General features: G+C 43.6%; 1 protein-coding gene across 1 annotated transcript in view; it reads right to left on the reverse strand.

Moving 5' to 3' along the window:
- The window catches only part of LOC124777450 (potassium voltage-gated channel protein Shaw-like), a 390,403-nt gene that overhangs the window by 80,528 nt on the left and 284,188 nt on the right, over positions 1-25,687 (reverse strand). Inside the window, exon 3 of the mRNA XM_047252866.1 lies at positions 8,110-8,304. Within this exon, the coding sequence (XP_047108822.1) occupies positions 8,110-8,304 (195 nt within the window). The remainder of the gene's footprint in view (positions 1-8,109; positions 8,305-25,687) is intronic.

Consider the following 25,687-nt stretch of genomic DNA (forward strand, 5'->3'; position numbering starts at 1 on the left):
TGTGTGTGTGTGTGTGTGTGTGTGTGTGTGTGGTTTGAGGTTTTCGGGCGCTAAAAGTATCAGCAAACTTAAATACGTATCACGATATTTTAACAGAGGTAACTGCGTGTTTATACCCACAGAGAGGAACTGCCCAATTTCGTAGACTGTCAAGCGATGGTGCCGTATGTAGATAAATATCTTTATCTTATGGAAGCCATCGTACAAACGGAAACTTAAGTTACGATTTAATAGCAGGATAAATTAGTTTATTTGTACCATTCTTGGTCTTTATCCCAATAATCTGCTAATGATATTTTATCTGAATCCATGTGCTCTGTATGTGCAAACACAAATTTTTAGTCATCACATGACCTACCTGTGTAGTAAGCTGCTCGGTGCATGGTAATAACACAAAACACTATAAATAAGAATTAAAGAAAAGCACCACCCTTTTTCCAGGAGTCTACCAGTCTTTTGTACAAGCATGACACAGAGTTACTGTGAATCAAGTGTCGTAAGTCTTACGGAGAAGCCAATCTCGGTGGCTGCGACCGAGCACCGTTTCCACTTTTTTAACTTTCATTTCGGATCAGAGGAGTGCGTACTTGTAAGAGAGATATATCAAGGTTCGTTGATAAGTGTGGTATATTTCTATCTAAAAGAGACAAAATCTGTCGAACGGTGCAAGTATAGGTAAGCGTGATTCGTTTGATGAATTTGTTCAAATTTCCAACAAACCACAACGCCCAGGTGTTTGTTGGGAACCGTCTTAAGCGATCATGTCACAGGTTTCGCAGAAATGGATAAAGGCAAGTGTCGCGCAGTGATGAGATGTTTATCTTAAAAAGTGCCTTTTATCTAAAAAACAAACGAAATGAGTTCGTCTTTGTCATCATCATCATCATCATCATCATCAACAACAACAACAACAACGAGACAATCATTATTATTATCCTCATCTGTTTGTTAGGTGAAGGACTCCTCTACACATTTATATGAAACATGGTCATCAGCTGTAAGCATTCAGGTGGCTTCTGCTTGTTCTATATTATCTATCCACTCTCCATGACTTAGTTTCTTACGCCTTCAGCAAACGAACGCTCTTGACCTATCTACATTGAGACTTTAGAAAGTAACATATGTCGTTGCGTTTCCTGCACGAAAGGGTCTGCTGCGGCACAGATAACAGATTGATCACAGTGTGCGAGTGAAATAGCGCAGCTACTGGAAACTTACTCCAGTGTTGATGTGGGTGGAACAGCATGATTCTTGTTGGCAAAACGTCTAAATGTCACACAGATTCACCGTAGAATTCTGGCGGTATGTGGACCAAACACAATGTCGTGTCTATCCGTAGAGAAATGGTGCCAACAATTTGACCGGGACCGCTCAGAAACGTGTGATACTGTTTGGGAAGGAAGTCCATCGACATCGATCGCGTCCAGTAATCAAGGAACTGATTCGCAACAATCGCAGAATGAATATCTCTGCATAATGCTCAACAGATAAGCATTTCTATACACAGTGATCATTCCACTGCCTGAGATCGTCTGCGGTATCGGAATTTGTGCTCACGCTCGGTTCCGCTATTGGTGTTATCTGCATACATAAACGGAAGATTTATTGAGTCACTGCGTGGGAAACGATGATTTCGTAAGCCGTATCATTACAGGCTAGGAGACAAGGATCCATCATTTCACACTTACAACAAAGAGGGTGTCTATGGAATGGTGGAATGGAGACTCACTTCCTAGCCTCTGCGGAAGAAATCCAAAGGGAAGGTCGTGGCCAACGTTTTCTCCGACTACAGATGTTACATAGTACTAGTTTCTAGTGTGGAGCAGGTATCTCATTCCACAGAATCAGTAACAGTCACTGCTTCTGACGTTATCCGGAATAAAGTAATGTGACAAATGTGATCACAGTGCCCACATATATAAAATGTTTGATTCTGCCAGTGTGCATTGCATATGACGACCTAGTAGCCTGTGATAGTTTACAAATTGTCTATTGGATTGTACACACATCAAAAACAGTTTTGCATCACCTCGGTTCCGAGGGTTCCGGAAGCTGTACAGAAAATTGGAATAGAGATCAACATAAACATCATTTCCGCCCATTTTGTTGCCCATGAAAACTGCACATTGCATGTTGTACCACCATACAGCGAGACATTCAGAGGGGTGGTCCAGATTGCTGTACACACCGGCACCTCTAATACCCAGTAGCACGTCCTCTTGCATTGATGTATGCCGGTGTACTTCGTGGTCCATATTGTCCCACTCCTCAACGGCGATTCGGCGTAGATCCCTCAGAGTGGTTGGTGCGTCGTGTCGTCTATAAACAGCCCTTTTCAATCTATCCCAAGCATGTTCGATAGGGTTCATGTCTGGAGAACATGCTGGCCACTGTAGTCGAGCGATGTCGCTATCCTGAAGGAAGTCATCCAAAAGATGTGCACGATGGGGTCGCGAATTGTCGTCCATGAAGCCGAATGCCTCGCCAATATGCTGCCGATATGTTTGCACTATCGGTCGGAGGATGGCATCCATGTGTCGTACGGCCGTTACTGCGCCTTCCATGACCACCAGCTGCGTACGTCGGTTCCACATAATGCCACTCCAGAACAGCAGGGAACCTCCACCTTACTGCACTCGTTGGACAGCGTGACAAAGGCGTTCAGCCTGGCCGGGTTGCCTCAAACAGACGATTGTCTGGTTGGAGGCATATGCGACACTCATCGGTGAAGAGCACGTGATGCCAATCCCGAGCGGTCTATTCGGCATGTTGTTGGGCCCATCTGTACCGCGCTGCATGGTGTCATGGTTGCAAAGATGGGCCGTCGGGAATGAAATTTCGCATCATGCAGCCTATTGCGCACAGTTTAGGTCGTAACATGCCGTCCTGTGGCTGCACAAAAAGCATTATTCAACATGGTGGCGTTGCTGTCAGGGTTCCTCCGAGCCATAATCCGTAGGTAGCGATCATCCACTGAAGTAGTAGCCCTTGGGCGGCCTGAGCGAGTCTTGTCATCGACAGTTCCTGTCTCTGTGTATCTCTTCCATGTCCGAAGAACATCACTTTGGTTCACTCCGAGACGCCTGGACACTTCCCTTGTTGAGAGCCTTTCCTCACAAAGTACCAATGCGGACGCGATCGAACCGCGGTATTGACCGCCTAGGCATTGTTGAGCTACAGACACCAACAGCCGTGTATCTCCTTCCTGGTGGAATGCCTGAAACTGATCGGCTGTCGGACCTCCTCCGTCTAACAGGCGCTGCTCATGCATGGTTGTTTACATCTTTGGGCCGGTTTAGTGACATCTCTGAACGGTCGAAGGGACTGTGATACAATATCCACAGTCAACATCTATCTTCAGGAGTTCAGGGAACCGAGGTGATGCAAAACATTTTTGGAGTGTGTATTTTGTGTGACCTTAAGATGAATTGTAGATGAGCCGAAATTAGTAATCAAATAAAAATATATTTGCGACCTTGACTATTAAGAGGTTTTCTGCATCCACAGCTTAGTCTGTGAAGGAGTTGTATGCACAGAGTTCATGGCAAAGCGTTCGAACATTAATGCCGATTCATATTGTTCAACATGACACTGCTAAGTCACGCAATAAAGAACAAGAGCCGTGGAAAATTAGCCAAAGGTATTGTTCTTTTGCACGACAATGCAACACTCCACGCACCAGCTACAACACACGTTGTGCTTCAACGTTTTCGATAGAGGGCTGCGAGGCATCTGCCAAACAGTCCAGATTTGCATCACGTCATTTCCTTCTTTTCGGTAAGATGAAAGAACATCTGGGGGAAAAGAGATTTTTCCGACGGTAAGGGTGTCCACACAGCAGCTCTCAAATGGCTACGTGATGAGGGAGTGGACTTAAATCTGATAGAACGTTCGGTTCAAATGGCTCTGAGCACTATGGGACTTAACTTCCATGGTCATCAGTCCCCTAGAACTTAGAACTACTTAAACCTAACTAACCTAAGGACAGCACACAACACCCAGCCATCACGAGGCAGAGAAAATCCCTGACCCCGCCGGGAATCGAACCCGGGAAACCGGGCGTAGAACGTTCGGACGTAGTTCACAAAGATTTGGTGACTACGTTGAAAATAGTATTGATTTCGTTCATCGTAATCGATGATTCTGGAATGCGTACATCTACGTCATTCATGATTTAAGTAGTGGAACACTGCACCGGTTACGTATTTTTTTCCTGCGTAGCACAACGCATTACTAGAACATTTACGTGGCTGTTACGGGAGAGGTTTGCATGTATGTTTTTCCGCCTCTCTTTTGCTGTAGTCGTCTTGGGGCGTTTTCCTGACATTAGCATGCAGAAAACACTCTAAGACGATTACAGTCCAAGAGAGGCAGGAAAATAGACATGGGAACATCACACACATTATAATCACGTTTATATCTGCACTTGACAACGAAAACAAATTCTCGAAACACGTTGTACTAAGCATGAAAAAGTACGTAACTTTTACAATATTTAATGGTTTAAATCACGAAAAATAGTGTACATATGTCATTTTGAAGTGTAGTGCAGCATTCAATGGAGCTTATTTCGCTTGCCATAATAATGTGTATTTTATTTTTCGAAATTCTGTCGAACAATCCAATCATGTGTCTACGTATCTCGAACGCCTCCACTTTATTTCCTGAACATCACGAGTTCTCCCCCTGCTTTACCCTGATCCTCTTCTTTAAATTATTGTGCCACCTAGTAAATCCCAACATGCATCTCTCCGTTCATAACCCTCAGTTTTTGAATGTTTTCGCTTTGGAAGTCCACATTTCACTGCCACAAGCCTAGTAACACAATCAGAGTGCCAACTTAAATTTTCAAACACACCGGAAGCATAATTTTGAGAACATATCACTTTAACGAAAACAATTTTTACTGTTCTGTTCGTTTTCTCTCACGCTTATTCAGTCAATGTCTTCAACTGCTCTAATTACACAGACTTATCAATTAGTTAGTTGGATAAGTCGCACGCGTTTATCCGAGTGTTGTACATAAGGCACATCCTGGACGCTCGTCTTTCTTTTCTTACCAAGAAATGCTAAAATTCAAAGTATTTTGATGGTAGAACATTGAAATTAATTTCATGGGACTACTGAGGTGTTAAATATCTCACACGATCTGGTGAACAACATTCCAAACGGAGCTGTGTGAAGGAATAAAGTGCTCGGTGGCTACCGCGTTTGTAGGCTCCAAAGGAAGAACGCTTGGGTAAATACATTTCGGAATCATATTTAGAGAAGCTGAATATTCCGAACGATTTCTCCCTCTTTTACGCCTGTGGGATGCACACGAAACACTAATTAGATAGCAGTGGCAAGACACTGGTTCAACTAAGGTGCAAATTCGAAAATTGGGCGACGATGGTTTCATGACTGACTTGGTTTTTTACTTCAGTATCTGGGAAAAAATGAAAAAAGATTGACAGTCCATTACCATGTAACGGTACTGAAATAAAATGATCGTATGGCATTTATTGGCCGGGATATCCCCGTCGGAGTTCGACTGGTTCAAATGACTCTGAGCACTATGGGACTTAACTTCTGAAGTCATCAGTCCCATAGAACTTAGAACTACTTAAACCTAACTAACCTAAGGAACGTCCATGCCCGAGGCAGGATTCGAACCTGCGACCGTAGCGGTCGCGCGGTTCCAAACTGAAGCGCCTAGAAACCGCTCCTCCACACCGGCCGGCCGTCGGGGTTCGGCTGCCGTATTGCAAGTCTTTTTAGTTGACACCACTTCGGCGACTTGTGTGTTAATGATGATGAGAATGATGATGAAGGACACACAACACACAGTCCCCTGCCGGGAATCGAACCCGGGCCCACTCGCTTGGTGAGCTGAAACCCTGAACGGTACTGAATAGTATGAATAATTAACCTAAGTAGAAAAAAGAGAAAAACTGATAAAAATACACTGAGGTGACATAAGTCATGGGATAGCTATACGAACATACACAGATGGGGGTAGTATAGCGTACACAAGGTATAAAATGTTAGTGGATTTGCAGAACTATCATTTGCACTCATGTGATTCATGTGGAAAGGTTTCCGACGTGATTATGCTCGTATGATGGGGATTAGCAGAGTTTGAACGCGGAATGTTAGTTGGAGCTAGACATCTGGGACATTTAATTCAGAAATCGTTGGTGAATTCTATATTCCGAGACCCACAGTGTCAAGAGTGTGCCGAGAATACAAAATTTCAGGCATTATCTCTCGCCCCGCTCAATGCAACGGCCGTCATCTTCACTTAACGACCGAGAACAGCGGCGTTTGTGTTAACTCGTCATTGCTAACAGAATAGCTAGACTGTGTAATAACCGCAGAAATCAATGTGAGACGTACGACGAAAACGGTGACATTTAACATCCTGGGCTCGTGGTCATATCCCCTAGACTACTGGAAAAACGTGGCCTAATCATATGAGCCCCTATTTCAGTTGGTAAGAGCTAGTGGTAGGTTTCGAGTATGGCACAGACCCCATGAAGTCATGGACTCAAGTTATTCAACAAGTACTGTTCGAGCTGGTGATGGCTTGATAATTGTGTGGGCTGCGTTTACATGGAATAGACTGGGTTCTCTGGTTCAACTGAACCAATCGTTGACAAGAAATGTTTATTTTCTGCCACTTGGAGACAATTTGCAGCAAACATCGATGGAATTTTTTGGGCAATGACACCGGGTGCATGTTACCGGACTACGACTGTTTGCGATTGTTGTGGATGACTTGGCCATCCAGATTGCAGGACGTGTATCCCGTCGAACCTTTATGGGATATAGTCCTGCACACGGACGGCTACGGAGGCAGCATGGATCACTATTTCTGCTGGAGACTTTTAACTTCTTGTTTAGTCCATGCCACATCGAGCTCCTGCACTACGCCGGGCAAAATGAGGTCCGACACGAGGTATCGCATGCCTTTTGTCACCTCAGTGTATGTTACCGCAGGATTCTAATATGCTTAGTTGAGAATCAGCTGGTGCAATTAAAGAATTACGCCCACTGGAAGCTGAAATATTTCTGTTGTCATCCCGTACTCCACATTTTCCTCTTAGTGATCTTTGAACGTGCTTTTTAACATATACTGATGGGAGAAATTTTCTTTGAGAGAAGACACTAGCTATGCTGTTTACGGTATGCAATGTTGTTACAAATTGATTGTTTGAGAAAATTAAAATATGTATGTTGGATGTTAACCGGGGACCTAGAAATGACGGAGAGGCTCCATCCCTGCTGCAGCCGCAGTAGTCCACAACCCCACGACGACTGCTGCAGTCCACTTCACCCCTCCGCCGCCCCACACCGAACCCAGTGTTATTGTGCGGTTCGGCCCCCGGCAGACCCCCCCCTCCCCACCCCCCTCCCCAGGGAACGTCAGACACCAGACGAGTGTAACCCCTATGTTTGGGTGGTAGAGTAATGGTGGTGTGCGCGTATTTGGAGAACTTCTTTGCGCAGCAATTGCCGACATAGTGTAGCTGAGGCGGAATAAGGGGAACCAGCCCACATTCGTCGAGGCAGATGGAAAACCGCCTAAGCACCATCCACAGAGTGACCGGCTCACCGGACCTTGACACAAGTCCGCCGGGCGGATTCGTGCCGGGGACCAGGCGCTCCTTCCTGCGCGGGGAAGCCGTGCATTAGACCGCTCGGCTAACCGGGCGGGCAAATTAAAATATTATAATCTCATTAACCAAACGACACACCTGCCATCATGGGCCAGAATAGTAGCCCACGGCCACTAGCCATTTAGAAGGATTATGATAAGACTGAGTCGTCATGTCCAGGTGGAACAAAACCTCGTTTCTCTAGATGCCAGAAACCAGCACTGACATCCACAATAGCCAAGAGCTGCCAGAAGTGGTGTTCTACAAGTTTATCACGGAAGACGTCCAGGTACGATAAATAATTTGTGTAGCTCTGTGGGCTGGTTTAGATGTCATTGAAAAAATACTTTTAGTTGAAAGGCACGGTGACGTTTGATTAAAATGATTCTGACTTCTTATTTGTTTCTGGGTGCTTCGACTGGACATCATTTACAGAAAACACTTGCATGACATGCTAGTAAGTAGGCACCTTGGCGGCGTTGGAGGAGTAGGGTTCGTCGAAGAGGGACCATATCTTGGGCTTGATGTGTTGCCACCTGGAGAGCGTTCCGTTGAAGTAGTCCTCCTCGAAGCCGAACTTGCGGGCGATCTCCTCGTCGCTGGGCTTCTCCGTGTCCAGGTCCAGCCTGTCCAGCACGGCCAGCGTCTCCTGCGTGTCCCGGTGCTGCCAACACAACAAAACAAAAGTCACTCGCCATAGCCACCAATAGCCTACAACAATACGTACTATCACAAATGCTACAAGGTTGTTCAAAATGAATAGGACAAAAAGTATTCCTGTGACTACAGCAACGAATTTATTTCAGAAATACACAAATAGACTTTAATGTTAATTCTCATATTTTGGGTTGGTAACAATGAAAAGATGAAAAATCGCTGTTATTTTTCATCGCTATCGTTAGCGGTTAAACTAGTGGCATCAGCGATGGGAAAGGCGTATTGTCTTGTAGAATATCACTAATAATCGTTGTTCAAAGACTTTTCCAACGAAGTTTGGAAAAGTGCATATTCGTACAATCCACGAAGGAAGCACCAGAGAAAGAAATGTGACGCAGTCAACAATTTGGCTTGTACTGCGCAAGTGTCTGCTTACAGAAATCAGATGCTGTGGGCGTTGAAACCAGCCGATAAACGAAAGGGGAGAAAATTAAGCATTGATGTTCAAGCACGTATGAAAGCGGATGGTTTCGCAGAGACTTGTGTTCTATGACGAAGCCACACCCCACTTAAGGACATAATTTGAGAATATGGAGTACATAGAACCCATACTCTTTCTGTAACATGACCGTGATTTTCTGAAACTTAAAAATTTTTGCATGATCACAAATAGCATAATCTTGGTCCTTTCTTTTTTGCAGAATGAACTGTTACAGGCATAACCTAATTCGATATGCTTTCTCTCTGGTCATTGCCTTAGTTGACAGAAGAGGTACCTCATTTCATTTTGCAGCAGGACGGAGCCTTGCTACATTGATGTAACGTCGTACGTAGTCACTTCAAGGAACATCTTCCACAGTTTTGGATTGGTCGTGCTGGGTCGAATGATGTGCCGTTCATGTTGTGCGCAACCTCTGCCCCCCCGCCCTCCCCCCCTCCCCCCCCCACCCCCCCTCCCCCCCACCCCCCCCTCCCCCCCACCCCCCAGGTCGTCTGACCTTACAACCTTACAACAATGGACTGTGAAGGACACAGATTACGTGCTCCCATTTCCGCAGGACTTACAGCAGCTAAGGCACCAGATAGTCAGGTAAGTTCGAACGGGTCTGGCAGGAAATGCAGTACCGGATAGACAACTGCAGTGTCACACATGGAGCCATATCAAAATTGTGTGAATATCCATAGGAACTGTCAGGATAAACGTTCCAGACTATAAATGCACTTCTGAAATAAAGTCATTACTGTAGTCACAAGTGTACTTTCTTTTAGTTCCATTCATTTTGAAACACCCTGCTGCCATAAGGGTGCAGTCATATGGCTGCTTGTTGCTCATGTAGAGCAGTGCTCACTCAGAAAATGCGAATGCAATTGTTGCAAGTAGAAGTTAGTATAAAAGAGTGGTGAGTTTTGTGACGAAATAGTAGTCGAACGTCTTAATGGCTTGCACTTCGCGGACTCACGTTTCAAGATATTCTGTTATGCTCCGTCTGGAATAAGTGGATGAAAAGTTACACAAGTAGTATTTTCAATATACTACGAGTGTGGCGTCGTGGAGCTTAACAGTCATCCGAGACTGGACTGCTATCGGCAAAGGTGGAGACCTGCAGACTTGACGCTTTCGTTTGAAATATCAACACAAGAGAAAGTGTACGGCGAATGATAAATATTTTATGAGTGGCTGAAAATTTTATTCACTGGAGAATCGTCGGGACTACATACGTGGGTGTCCTCGTGAGTAGAAACTGTGTGTCAAGCAAGAATTTTCATCTGTGTCTATAAGGACGAAATATTTGTATATAATGAAAAATATATCAGTCAGCAAGATGCCAGTGGATATCAGGTGCGGTTAGGATATGGTTAATAATTACAGTTCACAGAAGAAATGTATTACTACAGAAGATTGTTGAGGATTAGGTGGGTAGATCGAATAGCTAATGAGGAGATACTGAATCGATTTGGGGGAAATAAAGGAATTTATGTGACATAGATCCTGAAAGGTATAAATCAATCGTCAGTTTGGTAAAGGAAGTGTGAGTGATAAAATAATTATAGAGGGAGATCAAGACTCGAATAGTGCAAGTGGATGCAGATTGCGTTAATTAACCAGAATAAGGGCACTTGCACAGAATAAACTAGCGCGAAAAGTTTCGTGAAACGAGTCTTCAAACTGAGGGCTACAACAGCGATAGCAAAAAAGAAACAATTATGTACGAATGATTATAAAATGTGAACAGTGCAGCTCACATTTACGTTTTTTTTTTCCCTTGGTTGGTTGGTTGTTTGGGGAAGGAGACCAGACAGCGTGGTCATCGGTCTCATCGGATTAGGGAAGGAAGTCGGCCGTGCCCTTTCAGAGGAACCATCCCGGCATTTGCCTGGAGTGATTTAGGGAAATCATGGAAAACCTAAATCAGGATGGCCGGACGCGGGATTGAACCGTCGTCCTCCCGAATGCGAGTCCAGTGTCTAACCACTGCGCCACCTCGCTCGGTTTTTTTCCCCTTGTCTCAATAATGATCAATTTACTACTGGCTTATGTCAGTTATTCAAAGCGAGCCTTTTCTGCAAACTCTGGAAATTGGTTAGTTACAGACATGGGTGTCGTTAGCGGAACACCAGTTCGGGGTTGAACGTGATGTCACCCATAGCATAATACAGCTCCCACCAACTTGCCTCCGTGGTGCGCTGCACGTTTCGAGCCGTCGTTCACCTCGATGACGGCGTTTGTATAATAAAAAAGTAATTCACCCGAAGAGGCTACACGTTTCCATTGATCGACGGTCGAATCCCTACGGTCCCGTGCCCACTGCAATCGTATTTGACGATGTCATTGGGTCAACATGTGAACACTTAAGGATGGTCTGCTGCGGAGCTCCACGTTCAACAATGTACGATGAACGGTGTGCTCCGAAACACTTACGCGTGCACCAGTATTGTGCTCTTTCGGCAGAGATGTCGCTGATCACCATCTATCCTATTTTACAGAGCTGACAAGCCCCCGAACCTCACATTCTGCAAAGAGCCGTGGATGTCCAACCATTTAGCTCCTAGTGGTGGTTTGACTGTCCATCTACCTCTTTCCGTAGATGCTCGCGACAGTCGCACGTTAATATTCGACCAGCTTCGCCGTTTTAGAGACACTCGTTCACAGCTCTTCGTAATAATAATCTAGCCTTTGTCAAAGTTGCTTATCTGAATGTATTTCCCCGTCTGCAGTCCATATCTTCGATAGGGTGATCCCCCGTCCGTGTCTGATCTACTTGCATGCTTTTGTTACTCGCGCTCGCATATGTACTTCGCTAGCCACAAAGCGGTGTGTGGCGGAGGGCACAATTCACGCCAAAGTCATATTCCCCCCCCCCCCCCCCCCCTGTCCCCCTCGCGAATCGCGCAAGGGAAAAACGACTGTCTGAAAGGCTCTAATTTCCCTTATCTTTGAATGGTGATCACTGCGCGATTTGAAAGTTGGTGGTCATAATATATGCTCTACATCCTCGGTGAAGATAGGATTTCGGGATTTAGTGAGCAGCCCCCTCCGTTTAGCGCGCCATCTATCTGCAAGTGTGTCCCACTTCAAACTTTCCACGAGATTTGTAACGCCCTCGCGATGGTCAAATGTGCCAGTCACGAATCTTGCCGCTGTTTTTTGGACCTACTCAATCTTTTGAATCAGACCCAACTGGTAAGGGTCCCATACAGGCGAACAATACTCGAAGACTGGACGAACTCACGTATTGTAAGCTATTTCCTTTGTTGAAGGACTGCATCGCTTCAGGATTCTACCGACAAACCGCAATCTAGAGTTAGCCTTACCCGTTACTTGTGTAATCTGATCATTCCATTTAAGATCATTTCGAATAGTCACCCCAAAATACTTGACGGATGTTTCCGCTTCCAAAGACTGGGCATTTATTTTGTACTCTTACATTAATGGGGATTTTCGCCTTGTTATACGCATTAGGTTGCACGTACTAATATTGAGACAGAACTACCAATCATTACACCACGCATTTATTTTCTGCAAATCCTCATTAATTTGTTCACAACTTCCGTGTGATACTACTTTCCTGTAGACTACAGCATCATCGGCAAACAGGCGGTGGACAGTGATCACAATGTTTTGTTTTGTCGGTGTACAAATCAGAGAGTAATGACTGTGAAATGTCATATACAGGGTGAAGAAAAATTCGCACATTCGGTCTTCGCAAAGCAATTCCTCACATACTAGCAACACAAAAAATATCGATACTGGCCATATATCGGTCAGTAAATAGAAGTTAAAGATTGGCAATCTAGCAACACTGTAATAACATGTACTTTAACTACCTGTGTTAGCATTCGACAGTAGTTCTGTGGAGTTGGTGCAGTGGATAGTATTTCGTGTTAGCATGCAGAAGGTTGAGTGTTCGTTCCTGGGTTGGGGCTAAATGTACTCTGCATGGTATCTGGCGTCTTGATCATGATACAGCGATTACAGTGGATCTTCTACAAAACATTTGCACTTACGTACCACGAACACAGAAATTGAAGTACAATCGTTTTCGCTGGTCAGCTTTTAAAGAAGCCTTTTGCACGTCGTTGACACGAACTGTTTCGCGCCAAACCTGTTTTCTGTTTATCGTCACCCAATGGCCCCTCGTTTAATGCCAACTAAAACTACCACATCCTGGTCCGCTACATTTTGTTAGAGCCTTACGTCACCAGTAGGGCTAGTAAAATGCTTTGCAAATAACTTCCAGACTCGATTACCATTTGTAAGTATTATCACCGTGGAACTACTAATTATGCCTTTCAACACTGAATCTGATCGGTTTATGCTGTTTAGTAAGTATCTCTATGCGTTATTACTATTATTATTATCGACTGAAATTTGGAAACATAATTTCCATTACCGTTAGAGAAACAGTGTAAATGTCGGAAACGTGTGGGTTGTGAAACAGTATATATTACAGTATTATATGGCAGAATATAGTTAGTAAATAAAATCAAATACGCGTCGACACAGAATCGAACCACCGACATCCTGCATGCTAACCCAAAACGCTATCCACTGCACCAAAAACACAGAGCTAATGATCTAACAGAGATAATTATTATACTTGTGATTACAGTGTTGCCAGATTGCTAAACTTTAACGCCAATTTACTACCCGAAATCGAAATATGAGCAGGACGAAATATTTTTTGAGAGTGATTTTCGTGCTGTTAGTATGTGAGGAATCGCGTTGCGAAGTCCGAGTACGCGAATTTTTCTTAAGCCTGTACATACCAGACTGACAGGATGTTTAAAATAAGGTTCAGTGAGCACATGCTAACTAAGAAAGTCCAGGTTAAACAAAACAGCGCGTTTGCTGAACGTATTAAATTAAGTGGCACCAATCTCAATCACAAGAACACTTGAGATTACTGTATCTTTTTCAAAAAGGGAAAAAGCTGTATCTACTCGAGGAGCTATATCTATATGTTGATAAGGACAAGTTGCTAAACAATCAACTGATTAGCAGAAATCAGGTATATTATGATACAATGCTACCAGTGTTTAGACAGTTGTTACAACGATATCTTTTATTTTACGTCAAAATCATTATTTTTAACTTGTTCGTTTAGCTGTTGAGAGAGTTATATTTCAAGAAAGGGGCTTATTAATGGCCTTATTTTATCGAAGGTGGCTTTACCTTCTATATCCTGTAAATTATGTTTTTGTGATGACTAAAAATAGGTCTTTGTCAGCAGTTCGCGGTGCTTATGACATTCCCTGATCCTGATGCCTTGATGTTTGGATTGTTGATCCTTTACGCACACAATACGCATGCACTTGAAAATTTAGCTATTTTACTCTGTATGACAGTTTTAATGACATAGTTTGACGTGCCTTTTTTTCATGTCGTCAGTTTATCTTTTTTTCTGCTTTATGTGGGGTTCCTTAATGGGACTGCAATGGCCTGCATGTATGCACCTTAATTTTTTTAAGTTTTACGAAGCTTTTGTCTTTCGTAGACGTAGCTTACGACGCACCACCTGTACACCTCTTGCCACACTATCCGCAGTATTTGCGTCTTGATCCGTCACGGTATATTTGTGTGCTTGCCAAACGGACACTGTGCTTTGTGTAGCTCAGACCGCACGTATTTTGTAAATATGGCCTTATTTTGTACTGCTGTGGTTGAGTCAGCTGGTGTGCTGAAGGTAATATGAGATAGCTGAAGTACTTATTGTATTATATTTTTTCTTTGACATTTGCATTACATAAATTCTTTTCTCCTCAATTACGCAAAAAATTATATAGAAGCACTTTCACAATTGGAAGCATTCAGTAACCTGAGAGAAATTTTTATATATTATATTCTTTATATTATTTAAAAAAGCATTAACAACCGATCACCAATACGTTTATAATAACCGGTCGGGACACAAATTTTCACCTGTCTCCGTTGATATATATCAACGCCCTTCAGCAGCTGAATGTATTAATATATAATTCTGATTTCGTTCTAGACGGCTGCAGGTCGACATGTCCGAAAGAACAGACTCCATATCCATATAAGTATATCTAGGCTGTGGTTTGTCTATCCGCAATATTGCTGCTCGCATTGGTTGGTGGTCTCACGACAGTCATGCTGATATGGAACTGATGGATTCAGAGCTCCATACTCAAAACAATGCAAAATGTCACTTGCCCCATGCGATTAGTGCCCAATGGGATAGAAATTATTCACTCGACCTTGCAACATCGTACAGCCACGTCACAAGTCTTGAGTGAGGAAATGGGCTTCTTTGCAGCACGACAAGAATCCACACGGAAAGTACAACAAATTTTTGACAGATTGCCAGTATGGCAATCATTGCTGCTGTTTCCCTTGGGGCAGAAGGAGAGAGGCACGCTGTTCCAGCGTAATGCCAAGTGCTGGCACGATGATGGAGAACGGAAAAGCAAAGCGGGCTGTGAGACGACGTCAGCCGGTAGTACGCTGACCAGGACGACACCAAGACAGGAGCGGCATCTACACGAAGAGAATATAAGCGCCGCGCCGCATAGCTGCGTACCGTTCACGTGTGCCGTCGCCATCATCCATGTTATGTGCGCCGTCTCAACTAGTGTTAGTGATGTTTCTCGTCCAGCGTGAACGGCTCCATGTTTTTTTGTTTTTTAGTGTCTACATTTTTTGCCCGCCGTTTTGACTGTATTCTCTGTGCCACCTCTATGTAATACTTATTGTCAAACTCAAGGCTGAAGAGCGGCATACTCTGCTGCTGACAGCCCGCCTTTGTATAAGGTGTTTAAAATCACAAAAAGAAAAAAAAAAAACAGCTGCGGCCGGAGTGGACGATGGGCCGTCATACAAACGCTACAGCAGTGACTTATGAACTGCATTGTTCTGCTTGCACTGAAATTGTATATACCGAAGGACATTGATTATTTGCATGTCGCCATTTGCTTGCGACACACCTTTGCGAATATGCAAAGTTAACTATTATCAATTTAACGTGTTAATAAACTCCATTATTAGGATTTGCTTGAATTGTTGTCTAGCGGTCTGAGAATTAGACAATTAGACGAGTGGCCAGAACACAGTATTGACGACGAGGATACAAAAAAACACTGCGCCTCGTGGCCACGGAATTTTCGCAGGGGTGTTTACTTGCTATAACAGTCTCTTATCATGTTTTTGCTAATCAGTGTTTTCAGGTGGGCATTGCAGAAATTTGCTTTCTCTTGCCTGCCTTGTCTGTTTGTTGCATTTGTCTCTTCCGATATGCCCACCTCACATATCCCATTCCCTGCTCCAGCGCCACAGCTGCCAGCGTTAAATGCAATGCAGCTAATGCAGATGTTTAAATTTCAGAGCCAGCAAATATCCTCCCTGCTAACCACGGTACAGCAGCTCCTGGTGAACGAAACTGCTAATGCAGCGCAAGCAACACCTCCCGCAGCTCCAAGTGCAATACTGTCTTTTCGCCGGTTTCATGTACAAGAAGAGGAATGGCTCGAGTGGTTGCAACAGTCTGAAGCCCATGTAATTGCTCCAAACGTACCAGGTACTGTGAACCTTCCCTATATATTGTCCACAGTAGGCAGTGCAGTGTTTAGACTCATCCAAAAACTGTTCCCTGACGCCGCTACGAATGAACTTTCCTATGATCAGGTTGTAGATTCGCTAACTAACTGTTATGATCAACAACTGAATGTGGTAGCAGCTAAGTAGAAATTGTTTGATTGTAAAAAACGGCCAGAACAAACTTTTCGTTAGCGGGTCACAGATTTGCAGGGTATGACGAGGAAATGCAAATTCAAACGTTCTTGTGGTGTTTTATAGTCAGATGTTACATTGAGTGATGCGATCACGTACAATGTAACTGATGACTAACTCAGAGAACAGATTTTGAAACAGTCCGATCCATCATTTCAGCAAGTAGTACAAATATTAGATCAGTAAGATTCAGGTGCCCTTTTGGCCAATAAGTTTGAGCAGCCAGCAATTTGCCAGGTTCAGTCCCTTGTTTGCGACGGACCCACTCAGCTGTGGCAGCTTGCGCTCTCCACGCCTCGTAAGCAACTCTTCACGCCGCTCAGCTCGCTAAGCAGGCGGCTACACAGGTGAACGGAATAAAATAATGCCCTCGGCGCTCTTCATGGCACACACGCCAAGACTGCCCCTCCCTACAAGCACCGTGTTACGCATGTGGCAAGAAAGGGACATATACAATCCGTATGTTTGCAACGGAACCAAAATAACAATTTGGTCCACTCACAAAAATTTAGTCACAAGGCCGTGTCATTACTGCAGTATATTCAAAGTCTGCAAACAGGCATTGTCAAAACTAGCAAGTGAGCAGTTTCTTCAATGCTACGCCAGTCCAATAAACTTTTTGTTCATTTGCTTCTTTGTGGGAAACATGTGAAATTTCAGTTGGAAGCAGGTACCTCTGTTGCATTGCTGAATCATCACACACATGAAGTGTTAGGCTCCCCACGCCTGTCTAAAGCTAGCACCCACCTGACGACTTATAATGGACAAGACTTTCTCTTTCTCAGAAAAGGTACTTTGCTTGCCGTGTATCGTTCACATACGCGAACAGTGACTCTTACGGTGTTACAATCATGCGATTGTGAGAACATATTTGGTCTTGATTAATTTGATTTGTTTGGCTTTAACATTCAGGACATTGTGTTGTCAGTTCCTGCATTCCATGCAAAAGAATTCTCGAAATTCTTTTCTGAAGTTTAAGCAAGGCTACCAATTTTTTTTTGCACGTATTACTCTCAAAGACAGGGCTCTGCCGAAATTTTGCTGGGCCAGAAATGTTCCCATTGTATTATGCCTCAAAGCCGCTGCTGAACTTAAAGAATTGCAAAATAGTGGAGCTATTCCGCACGTACAAGCTAGTCAATGGGCAAGTCCACTGGTTTTACTCCCCAAGCCTTCTGATCACATTCGTCTCTGTGTTGGCTTTAAGTCTAAAGTCAATCCACAAACTGTGATCGATACTTACCCATTGCCACGCCCAGAGGATCTCATGGACAGATTAGATGCTGGTTGCTACTTTTCAAAAATTGATTTGCGCGATGCGTATCTTCAAATTCAGGTCGATGAAGAATCTCAGAAAGTGTGTATAGTGAATACTCATTAGATTAGATGCTGGTTGCTACTTTTCAAAAATTGATTTGCGCGATGCGTATCTTCAAATTCTGGTCGATGAAGATTCTTAGAAAGTGTGTGTAGTGAATACTCATTTGGGATCGATTAAATATTTGCATATGCCTTTTGGCAGTGCTTCTGCACCCGCCATTTTCCAACGGTATTTGAAACAGCTTACTGCACAAGTGCCAAAGTGTTCAAATCATTTGGATGACTTTGTCGTAGCAGGTTGCATTCCTGAAGAACATATTGCTAATTTGCGTGCTTTGTTTCATGTTTTATCTGATGCAAGACTAAAGTGTACATTGGGCAATTGTGATTTTTTTAAACCTGAGTTGAGGTATGTTGGTCACGTCTTCAGTTGCATTTGTTAACCATAAGAGATTTGCCAGTTCCTCGCAGTGTCACAGAACTGCAGTCTTAGGGAAAATGAACTTTTGCGTTCGGTTGATAGCAAAGTTAGCTTAAGGAAAGGCAAACCCACGTTTCTAGCATTTGTAGACTTAGGGAAAGCTTTTGACAGTGTTGACTGGAAAACACTGTTTCAAATTCTGAAGGTGACAGGGTTCAAATATAGGGAGCGAAAGGCTATTTACAATTTGTACAGAAACCAGATGGCAGTTATAAGAGTCGAGGGGCATTAAAGAGAAGCAGTGGTTGGGAAGGGAGTGAGCCAGGGTGTAGCCTATCCCCAATGTTATTCAATCTATGTATCGAGCAAGCAGTAAAGGAAACAAAAGAAAAATTTGGAGTACGAATAAAAACCATGGAGAAGAAATAAAAGCTTTGAGTTTTGCCGATGGCATTGTAATTCTATCAGAGACCAAAAAGGACCTGGAAGAGCAGTTGAACGGAATGGACAGTGTCTTGAAAGGAGGATATAAGATGAACATCAACAAAAGCAAGACGATATAATGGAATGTAGTCGAATTAAATCAGCTGATGCTGAGCGAATTAGGTTAGGAAATGAGACACTTAAAGCAGTAGATAAGTTTTGCTGTTTGGGGAGCAAAAGAACTGATGATGGTAGAAGTAGAGAGGATATAAACTGTAGAAGTATTTGTATGGAATGTAGCCATGTATGGATGTGAAAATGGACGATAAATAGTTTGGACAAATAGAGAATAGAAGCGTTCGAAATGTGGTGCTACAGAAGAATGCTGAAGATTAGATAGGTAGGTCACATAACTAATGAGATAACGAATATAATTGTGGAGAAGAGGAATTTGTGGCACAACTTGACTAGGAGAAGGGATCGGCTGGTACGACATGTTCTAAGGCATCAAGAGATCACCAATTTAGTATTTGATGGTGGCGTGGAGGGTAAAAATTGTAGAGGGAGACCTAGAGATGAGTACACTAAGGAGATTCAGACGAATGTAGGTTGGAGTAGGTACTTGGAGATGAAGAAACTTACACAGGATAGAGTAGCATGGAGAGCTGCATTAAACCAGTCTGCGGACTGAAGATCACAACAACAACAACAACGAATGCTGCGCAAATCGCAGCTCCATTGCATCGCTTGAGTCGCAAGAACGTCACCTTTGTTTGGACAGATGAGTGCCAAGTAGCTTCTCAAAAACTTAAAGACGGATTGCTCAGTGATCGATGCTTGGTTCACTTTGATACTGACAAACCAGTTTTATTGCAAGTTGACGCTTCCTCTTACGGAGTCAGCTTGGTTCACTTTGATCCTGACAAACCAGTTTTATTGCAAGTTGACGCTTCCTCTTACGGAGTCAGTGCTGTGCTTTCGCACTGAATTGGTCACAAAGACATGCCTATCGCTTTTGCATAAAAAAGTGTTATCCAAAGCTCACTGTAATTATTCACAAATTGAGAAGGAGGCACTGGGTATTTTGTATGGTGTCACCAAATTCCACCACTATTTGCATGGCAGAAAATTCCCCTTAGTAATGGATCACAAGCATTTTCAGTCCTTGTTTCATCCGAAGAAACCGGATCCCGTACGGACTGCCCAAAAATTACAAAGATGGGCTTTCTTGTTGTCTCAATACCAGTACGAGATTGTGCATCGTCCGACAGCTCAACATGGTAATGCAACGCTCTTTCACGTCTTCCAGTTGGCCCTGATGCAGACTTTGTCGCTTCTGCTTCGTCTTGTTGTCACGTCGGTGCTCAGGATTCTGAATTGCTTCAATCTTTTCTGTTGAACTATAGGAAAATTGCACAGGCTACGGAATCTGCTAACATTCATTCTCACATCTTGGCCTCGTACCTTGCATGGCACGAAGAACTCTATAGCGCGCCGATAGTTTTCACGTTGGCATAACCTCGCTATACAGAAAGATGGGATTCTTGTTCAAAATGACAGTGGACAATCACGTTTGTTGATCTCTAAAGCCTTGCAAAAAGAAGTGTTGCAGTTACTTTACCAAGGACACTGGGGGAGTGTTCGTACGAAACAGTTAGTGCGTCGACACTGTACTTGGCAGGGTATGGACAACCAATTAGAACAGATGACGTCACAGTGTCACGTATGTGCGGAAAATAAGTCCGCTCCACCACAAAAATTCTCTGTTTGGCCTAAGTCGCAATCACCATGACAACGTGTGCACATAGACTTTGTGGGATCTTTTTGGAGTACTCGTTGGTTGATTGCGGAATGACGTTTACTCGTATAGAAAGTTTCCTTTTTCTGTGCCAATGAACTCGACTACGTCACGTAGCACAATTCAGGTGCTGTCATCAATTTTTTGCCTTGAAGATTTATCTGAAGTCATAGCGTCGGACAACGGCGCTCCTTTCATTTCAAATGAATTTGAAACATTCTGTGAACGCAATGGCATACAACATCTAACTAGTGCACCGTTCCACCCAAAGCCAAGTAGCGAAGTGGAACGTTTGTCAGAACCTTCAAGCAGCAGATGGCCAGACTTGGCTCCGCACGCACCAGGAATCAAGCATTGCAACTGTTTCTCGTCTCCTATCATTCGCACCCGTGAGATGGACCATCGCCGGCGAAATTGCTTCACGGGCACCGCCATCGGACACTGCTCCACCCTCCTCAGTATCCGGAGCCGTATCATGTCTGTGGCACTATCTGCCGTATTTCGCGATAATACAAAACGAGCCGCCCTTCTTTGTACTTTTTCGATGTCATCCGTGAGTCCTACCTGATGCGGATCCCACACCGCACAGCAATACTCCAGAATAGGACGGAGAAGCATGGTGTAAGCAGTCTCTTTAGTAAAAATGGTTCAAATGGCTCTGAGAACTATGGGACTTAACATCTATGGTCATCAGTCCCCTAGAACTTAGAGCTACTTAAACCTAACTAACCTAAGGACATCACACAACACCCAGTCATCACGAGGTAGAGAAAATCCCTGACCCCGCCGGGAATCGAACCCGGGAACCCGGGCGTGGGAAGCGAGAACGCTACCGCACGACCACGAGCTGCGGACAGTCTCTTTAGTAGACCTGTTGCACCCCCTAAGTGTTCTGCCAATGAATCGCAGTCTTTGGTTTGCTCTACACACAACATTATCTATGTGATCATTTCAATATAGGTTATTTGTAATTGTAATCCCTAAGTATTTAGTTGAATTTACAGCCTTCGGAGTTGTGTGACTTACCGCGTAATTGAAATTTTGTGGATTTCTTATAGTACTCATGTGAATAACTTCACAGTTTTCTTTATTCAGGGTCAATTGCCACATTTCGCACCACACAGATATCTTATTTAAACCATTTTGAATTCGATTTGGTCATCTGATGACTTTACAAGACAGTAAATGACAGCACCATCTGCAAACAATCTAAGACGGCTAATAAGATTGTCTCTTATATCGTTAATATAGGTCAGGAACAATAGAGGGCTTATAACACTTCCTTGGGGAACGCCAGATATTACTCCTGTTTTACTCAATGAGTTTCCGTCTATTACTACGTTCAAAATGTTCAAATGTGTGTGAAATCTTATGGGACTTAACTGCTAAAGTCATCAGTTCCTAAGCTTACACACTACTTAATCTAAATCATCCTAAGGAAAACATACACATCCATGCCCGAGGGAGGACTCGAACCTCCGCCGGGACCAGCCGTACAGTCCATGACTGCAGTGCCCCAGACCGCTCGGCTAATCCCACGCGGCTATTACTACGAACTGTGACCTTTCTGACAGGAAATCACGACGTTAGTGATATGGGTCTGTAATTCAACGGATTATCCTACTTCCCTTTTTTGGTATTGGTGTGACCTGAGCAATTTTCCAATCTTTAGGTACGGATCTTTCTGTGAGCGAGCGATTGTATGTAATTGCTAAATATGGAGCTATTGTATCAGCATACTCTGAGAGGAACCTGACTGGTGTACAATCGGGACCAGAGGCCTTGCCTTTATTAAGTGATTTAAGCTGCTTTGCGAACCGAGGATATGTAGCAAAACTCCTATGCGGGTATATAACCACTGACATGTAGGGAAGGGAATGTATGTAGGTATGTATGCATTAAACCGGGAACCTAGAAACGACGGAGAGGCTTCGAGACGCCGTAGCCCTCAGTGGTTCACAACCCCTCAACAGGCCATAGCAGTCCACCCACCCCACCGCCGCCCACTCTGAACCCAGGGTTATTGTGCGGTTCGGCCCGCAGTCGACCCTCCGGGGACATCTCACACCAGACGAGTGCACCCCCAAATGTTTGCGTTGTAGAGTAATTATGATGTATGCATACAGTGTGACTGAGGCGGAATATGGGGAACCAGCCCGTATTCTCCGAGGTAGATGGAAAACCGCCTTAAAAACCATCCACAGGCTGGCTGGCACACCGGACCTCAACAGTAATCCACCGGGCGGATTGTTGCCTGGGACCGGCATGCCTTCTCGCTCGGGAAGCAGCGCATTAGACCGCGCGGGCACAGGGAAGGGGATAGAGTGGGATCTGTTTCCTTTCGACTTGAATACGATGAATGCGGAGACGTGAACTACGGCAATTCTATGACCAAATACGTTCAAATGGGAGCAACGTGCTATTATTCTCTTGGCTGCCGAAGAACAAACACGTACAAATCTCTCAGAGAATGGAGAATGTATGTGGGGCAGCAAGCCCCTCGGAAACCACCATGCGTGACAAGGGATGCTGCTGCTTCATGATAACGCACGTCCCCATATCGAAAATGTCGTAACACAGAAGTTAGGCCAACTCACGCGGAAGACACTCGAGTACCCGCCCTAGCGTCTGATCTCTTCCAGTGTGATTATCACGCTTTCGGTCCCTTAAGAAAGCGGTTGAAGAGTGGAACATTCCTGTTGGACAAGGATGTGCAGCAGGCAGTTACGGACTTCTTCACGCAGCAGGACACTGTTGTTTTACGAAACAGGTATCTTGAGCCTAGGGCATCGGTAGGATGATTTCCTCAATGTTCACCGCAATTTTGCCTGATTATCATACTTTTTGATCGCTCCTTATACAACCTAATTGTTCACTGGCGACAAGCTGGCCCCAATCCTTTCAGACCATTTTACTGCTTGACTACATTCCTGGCCTATCTACAGTGTATCAAACCAATTGCTCCTATGGGCACGTGATTTCTTGTTTTCAACTAATGGTTATTGTATTTTCTTCATTATATTTGAGAATCAGTAGGTTCAGAAGCAATTGTTCCATAGAGGTTTTAGAATTAAATTTTCTGCGATTTTTAAGTGTAATCTGAGTTTCCTAGATTCGTGAATTAGATTTCATAATTTGCATCTGTATACATAAATTAGCTTTAATATACATTGGGTTCCATACCATCTGCATAGATTTGCATTAATTTACATAAATGAATATAAATCTGTACATGAGTAACAGAATCTTTCCCTGCCTTGTTTTTTTTTGTGACGGAACGGGTATGCGAGCCTGGGAAAGTAGCTAAACCTCGTTTTGCTTAGTACCTTATTTATATTTCATGATGATCTGTAGAAACTTATTTTCTGAATGAAATTCGTTATGTAAGATATATTCAATGTCGAAGTGTAATATTTATTACTTTCTCGTAATTAATGTACGCATTTATGTGAGGCATAAAGAAAGAAAATGTCACATAATAATAGAAGTCCTATCTAGCGTACATATAGTCATATACCTTACAGTATTTGTCGATATAATTGCCTCCTGTGTTAAAGCAGTTGGCGATATGGAAGAGCTTTTTGCATATATCGCAGATATTTGTCACCTGTGCGATAACTAGTCACCTGTATTTTCCTTTCCTTCGCCTGGTCGTGTACGATATTTGTTTATTTGCAATTACTACTGACTTATACTTACAGCGAACTGTAACAATAGCTTCTCATACAACCAATTACCCGTTAATTTCGTTAATTTGCAGTATTGGACTGGAAGTGTGCCGTCACACAGTAGCATATAAACGTCGTAGCAGCAAGACAATGCCGCTGCCGGACGAAAGGCGCTCTCTTCCGAAAGTTTAGAGAAGCAGCGATGTGTAAGCATTGCAATTTATTACGTCACACTACTATTGAGAGTAGCCCTCATAAGCTCCACGCCCACAAACCACCGGTCCGTAATGTACCTGAATTGCCTGACCTGTGCGTAGACGTCTGGTGCGACATACCTGCGGAAGCCTACCAAGGACTTGACGAATCAATGCCACGCAGAATCACTACTGCTTTGTTTTCTTCGTCTTCTGTGCCACTCTTTTCAACTCAGGGTAGCATTTGCAACCTACATCCTCAATTATTTGCTGGATGTATTCCAGTCTCTTTTTTCCTCTACAGTTTTTACCCTCTATAGCTCTGTCTTGAAGCACATAAGTGATTCCCTGGTGTCTTAACACTTCTACCATCTGGTCCCTTCTTCTTGTCAGTGTTTACCACATATTCCTATCCTCTCCGATTCTGCACAGAACCTCTACATCCCTTACCTTACCAGGCCCCTAATTTTCAACATTATTCTGTAAAACCACATCTCATAAGCTTCGATTCTTTTCTGTTCCTATTTTCCCACAGTCCATGTCTCACTACCATACAATACTGTGCTCTAAACGTACATTCTCAGTAATTTTTCTTCAACTTAAAATGTATGCTTGATACTGGCCAACTTCTCTTGGCCCGGAATGCTCTTTTTGTCAGTGCTAGCCGCCTTTTTATGTCCTCCTTGCTCCGTACATCATGGGTTATTTTGCTGCTTATGTAGGAGCATTCCTTAACTTCGTCTACGTCGTTATCCCCAATGCTGACGTTAATTTTCTCGCTGTTCTCATTTATGCTACTTCTCATTACAATCGTTTTTCTGCGATTTACTCTCAGTCCATATTCTGTACTCTTTACACTGATCATTTCATTCAGCATACCCGTTAATTCTTCTTCACAAGTCATCAGCGAATCTGCTCATTGACATCCTTTCACCCTTGATTTCAGTCACATTCTTGAAACTTTCTTTTACTTCCCTCATTGGTTCTTCGATGTATAGATTGAACAGCAGGGGTGAAAGTCTTCACCCTTGTCTTCCACGCTTTTTAATCCGAGCACTTCGTTCTTGATCTTCCAGGCTTATTATTTCCTTTTGGTTCGTGTTGTATACTACCCGTCTTCCTGTATAGCTTATCGCTATTCTTGTCAAATTTCGAACATCTTGCACCATGTTACATGGTCGAGCGCTTTCTCCAGGTCGGCAAATCCAGTGAATATATTTTGATTTTTGTTCAGTATTTTTTCCATTATCACCACAACGTTGGTACTGCCTCTCTGGTGCCGTTCCCTTTCCTAAAGCCCAACTGATTGTCATCTAAT

This window comes from Schistocerca piceifrons, chromosome 2 (assembly GCF_021461385.2).
Source record: "Schistocerca piceifrons isolate TAMUIC-IGC-003096 chromosome 2, iqSchPice1.1, whole genome shotgun sequence".
Classification (NCBI taxonomy): Eukaryota; Metazoa; Arthropoda; class Insecta; order Orthoptera; family Acrididae; genus Schistocerca; species Schistocerca piceifrons.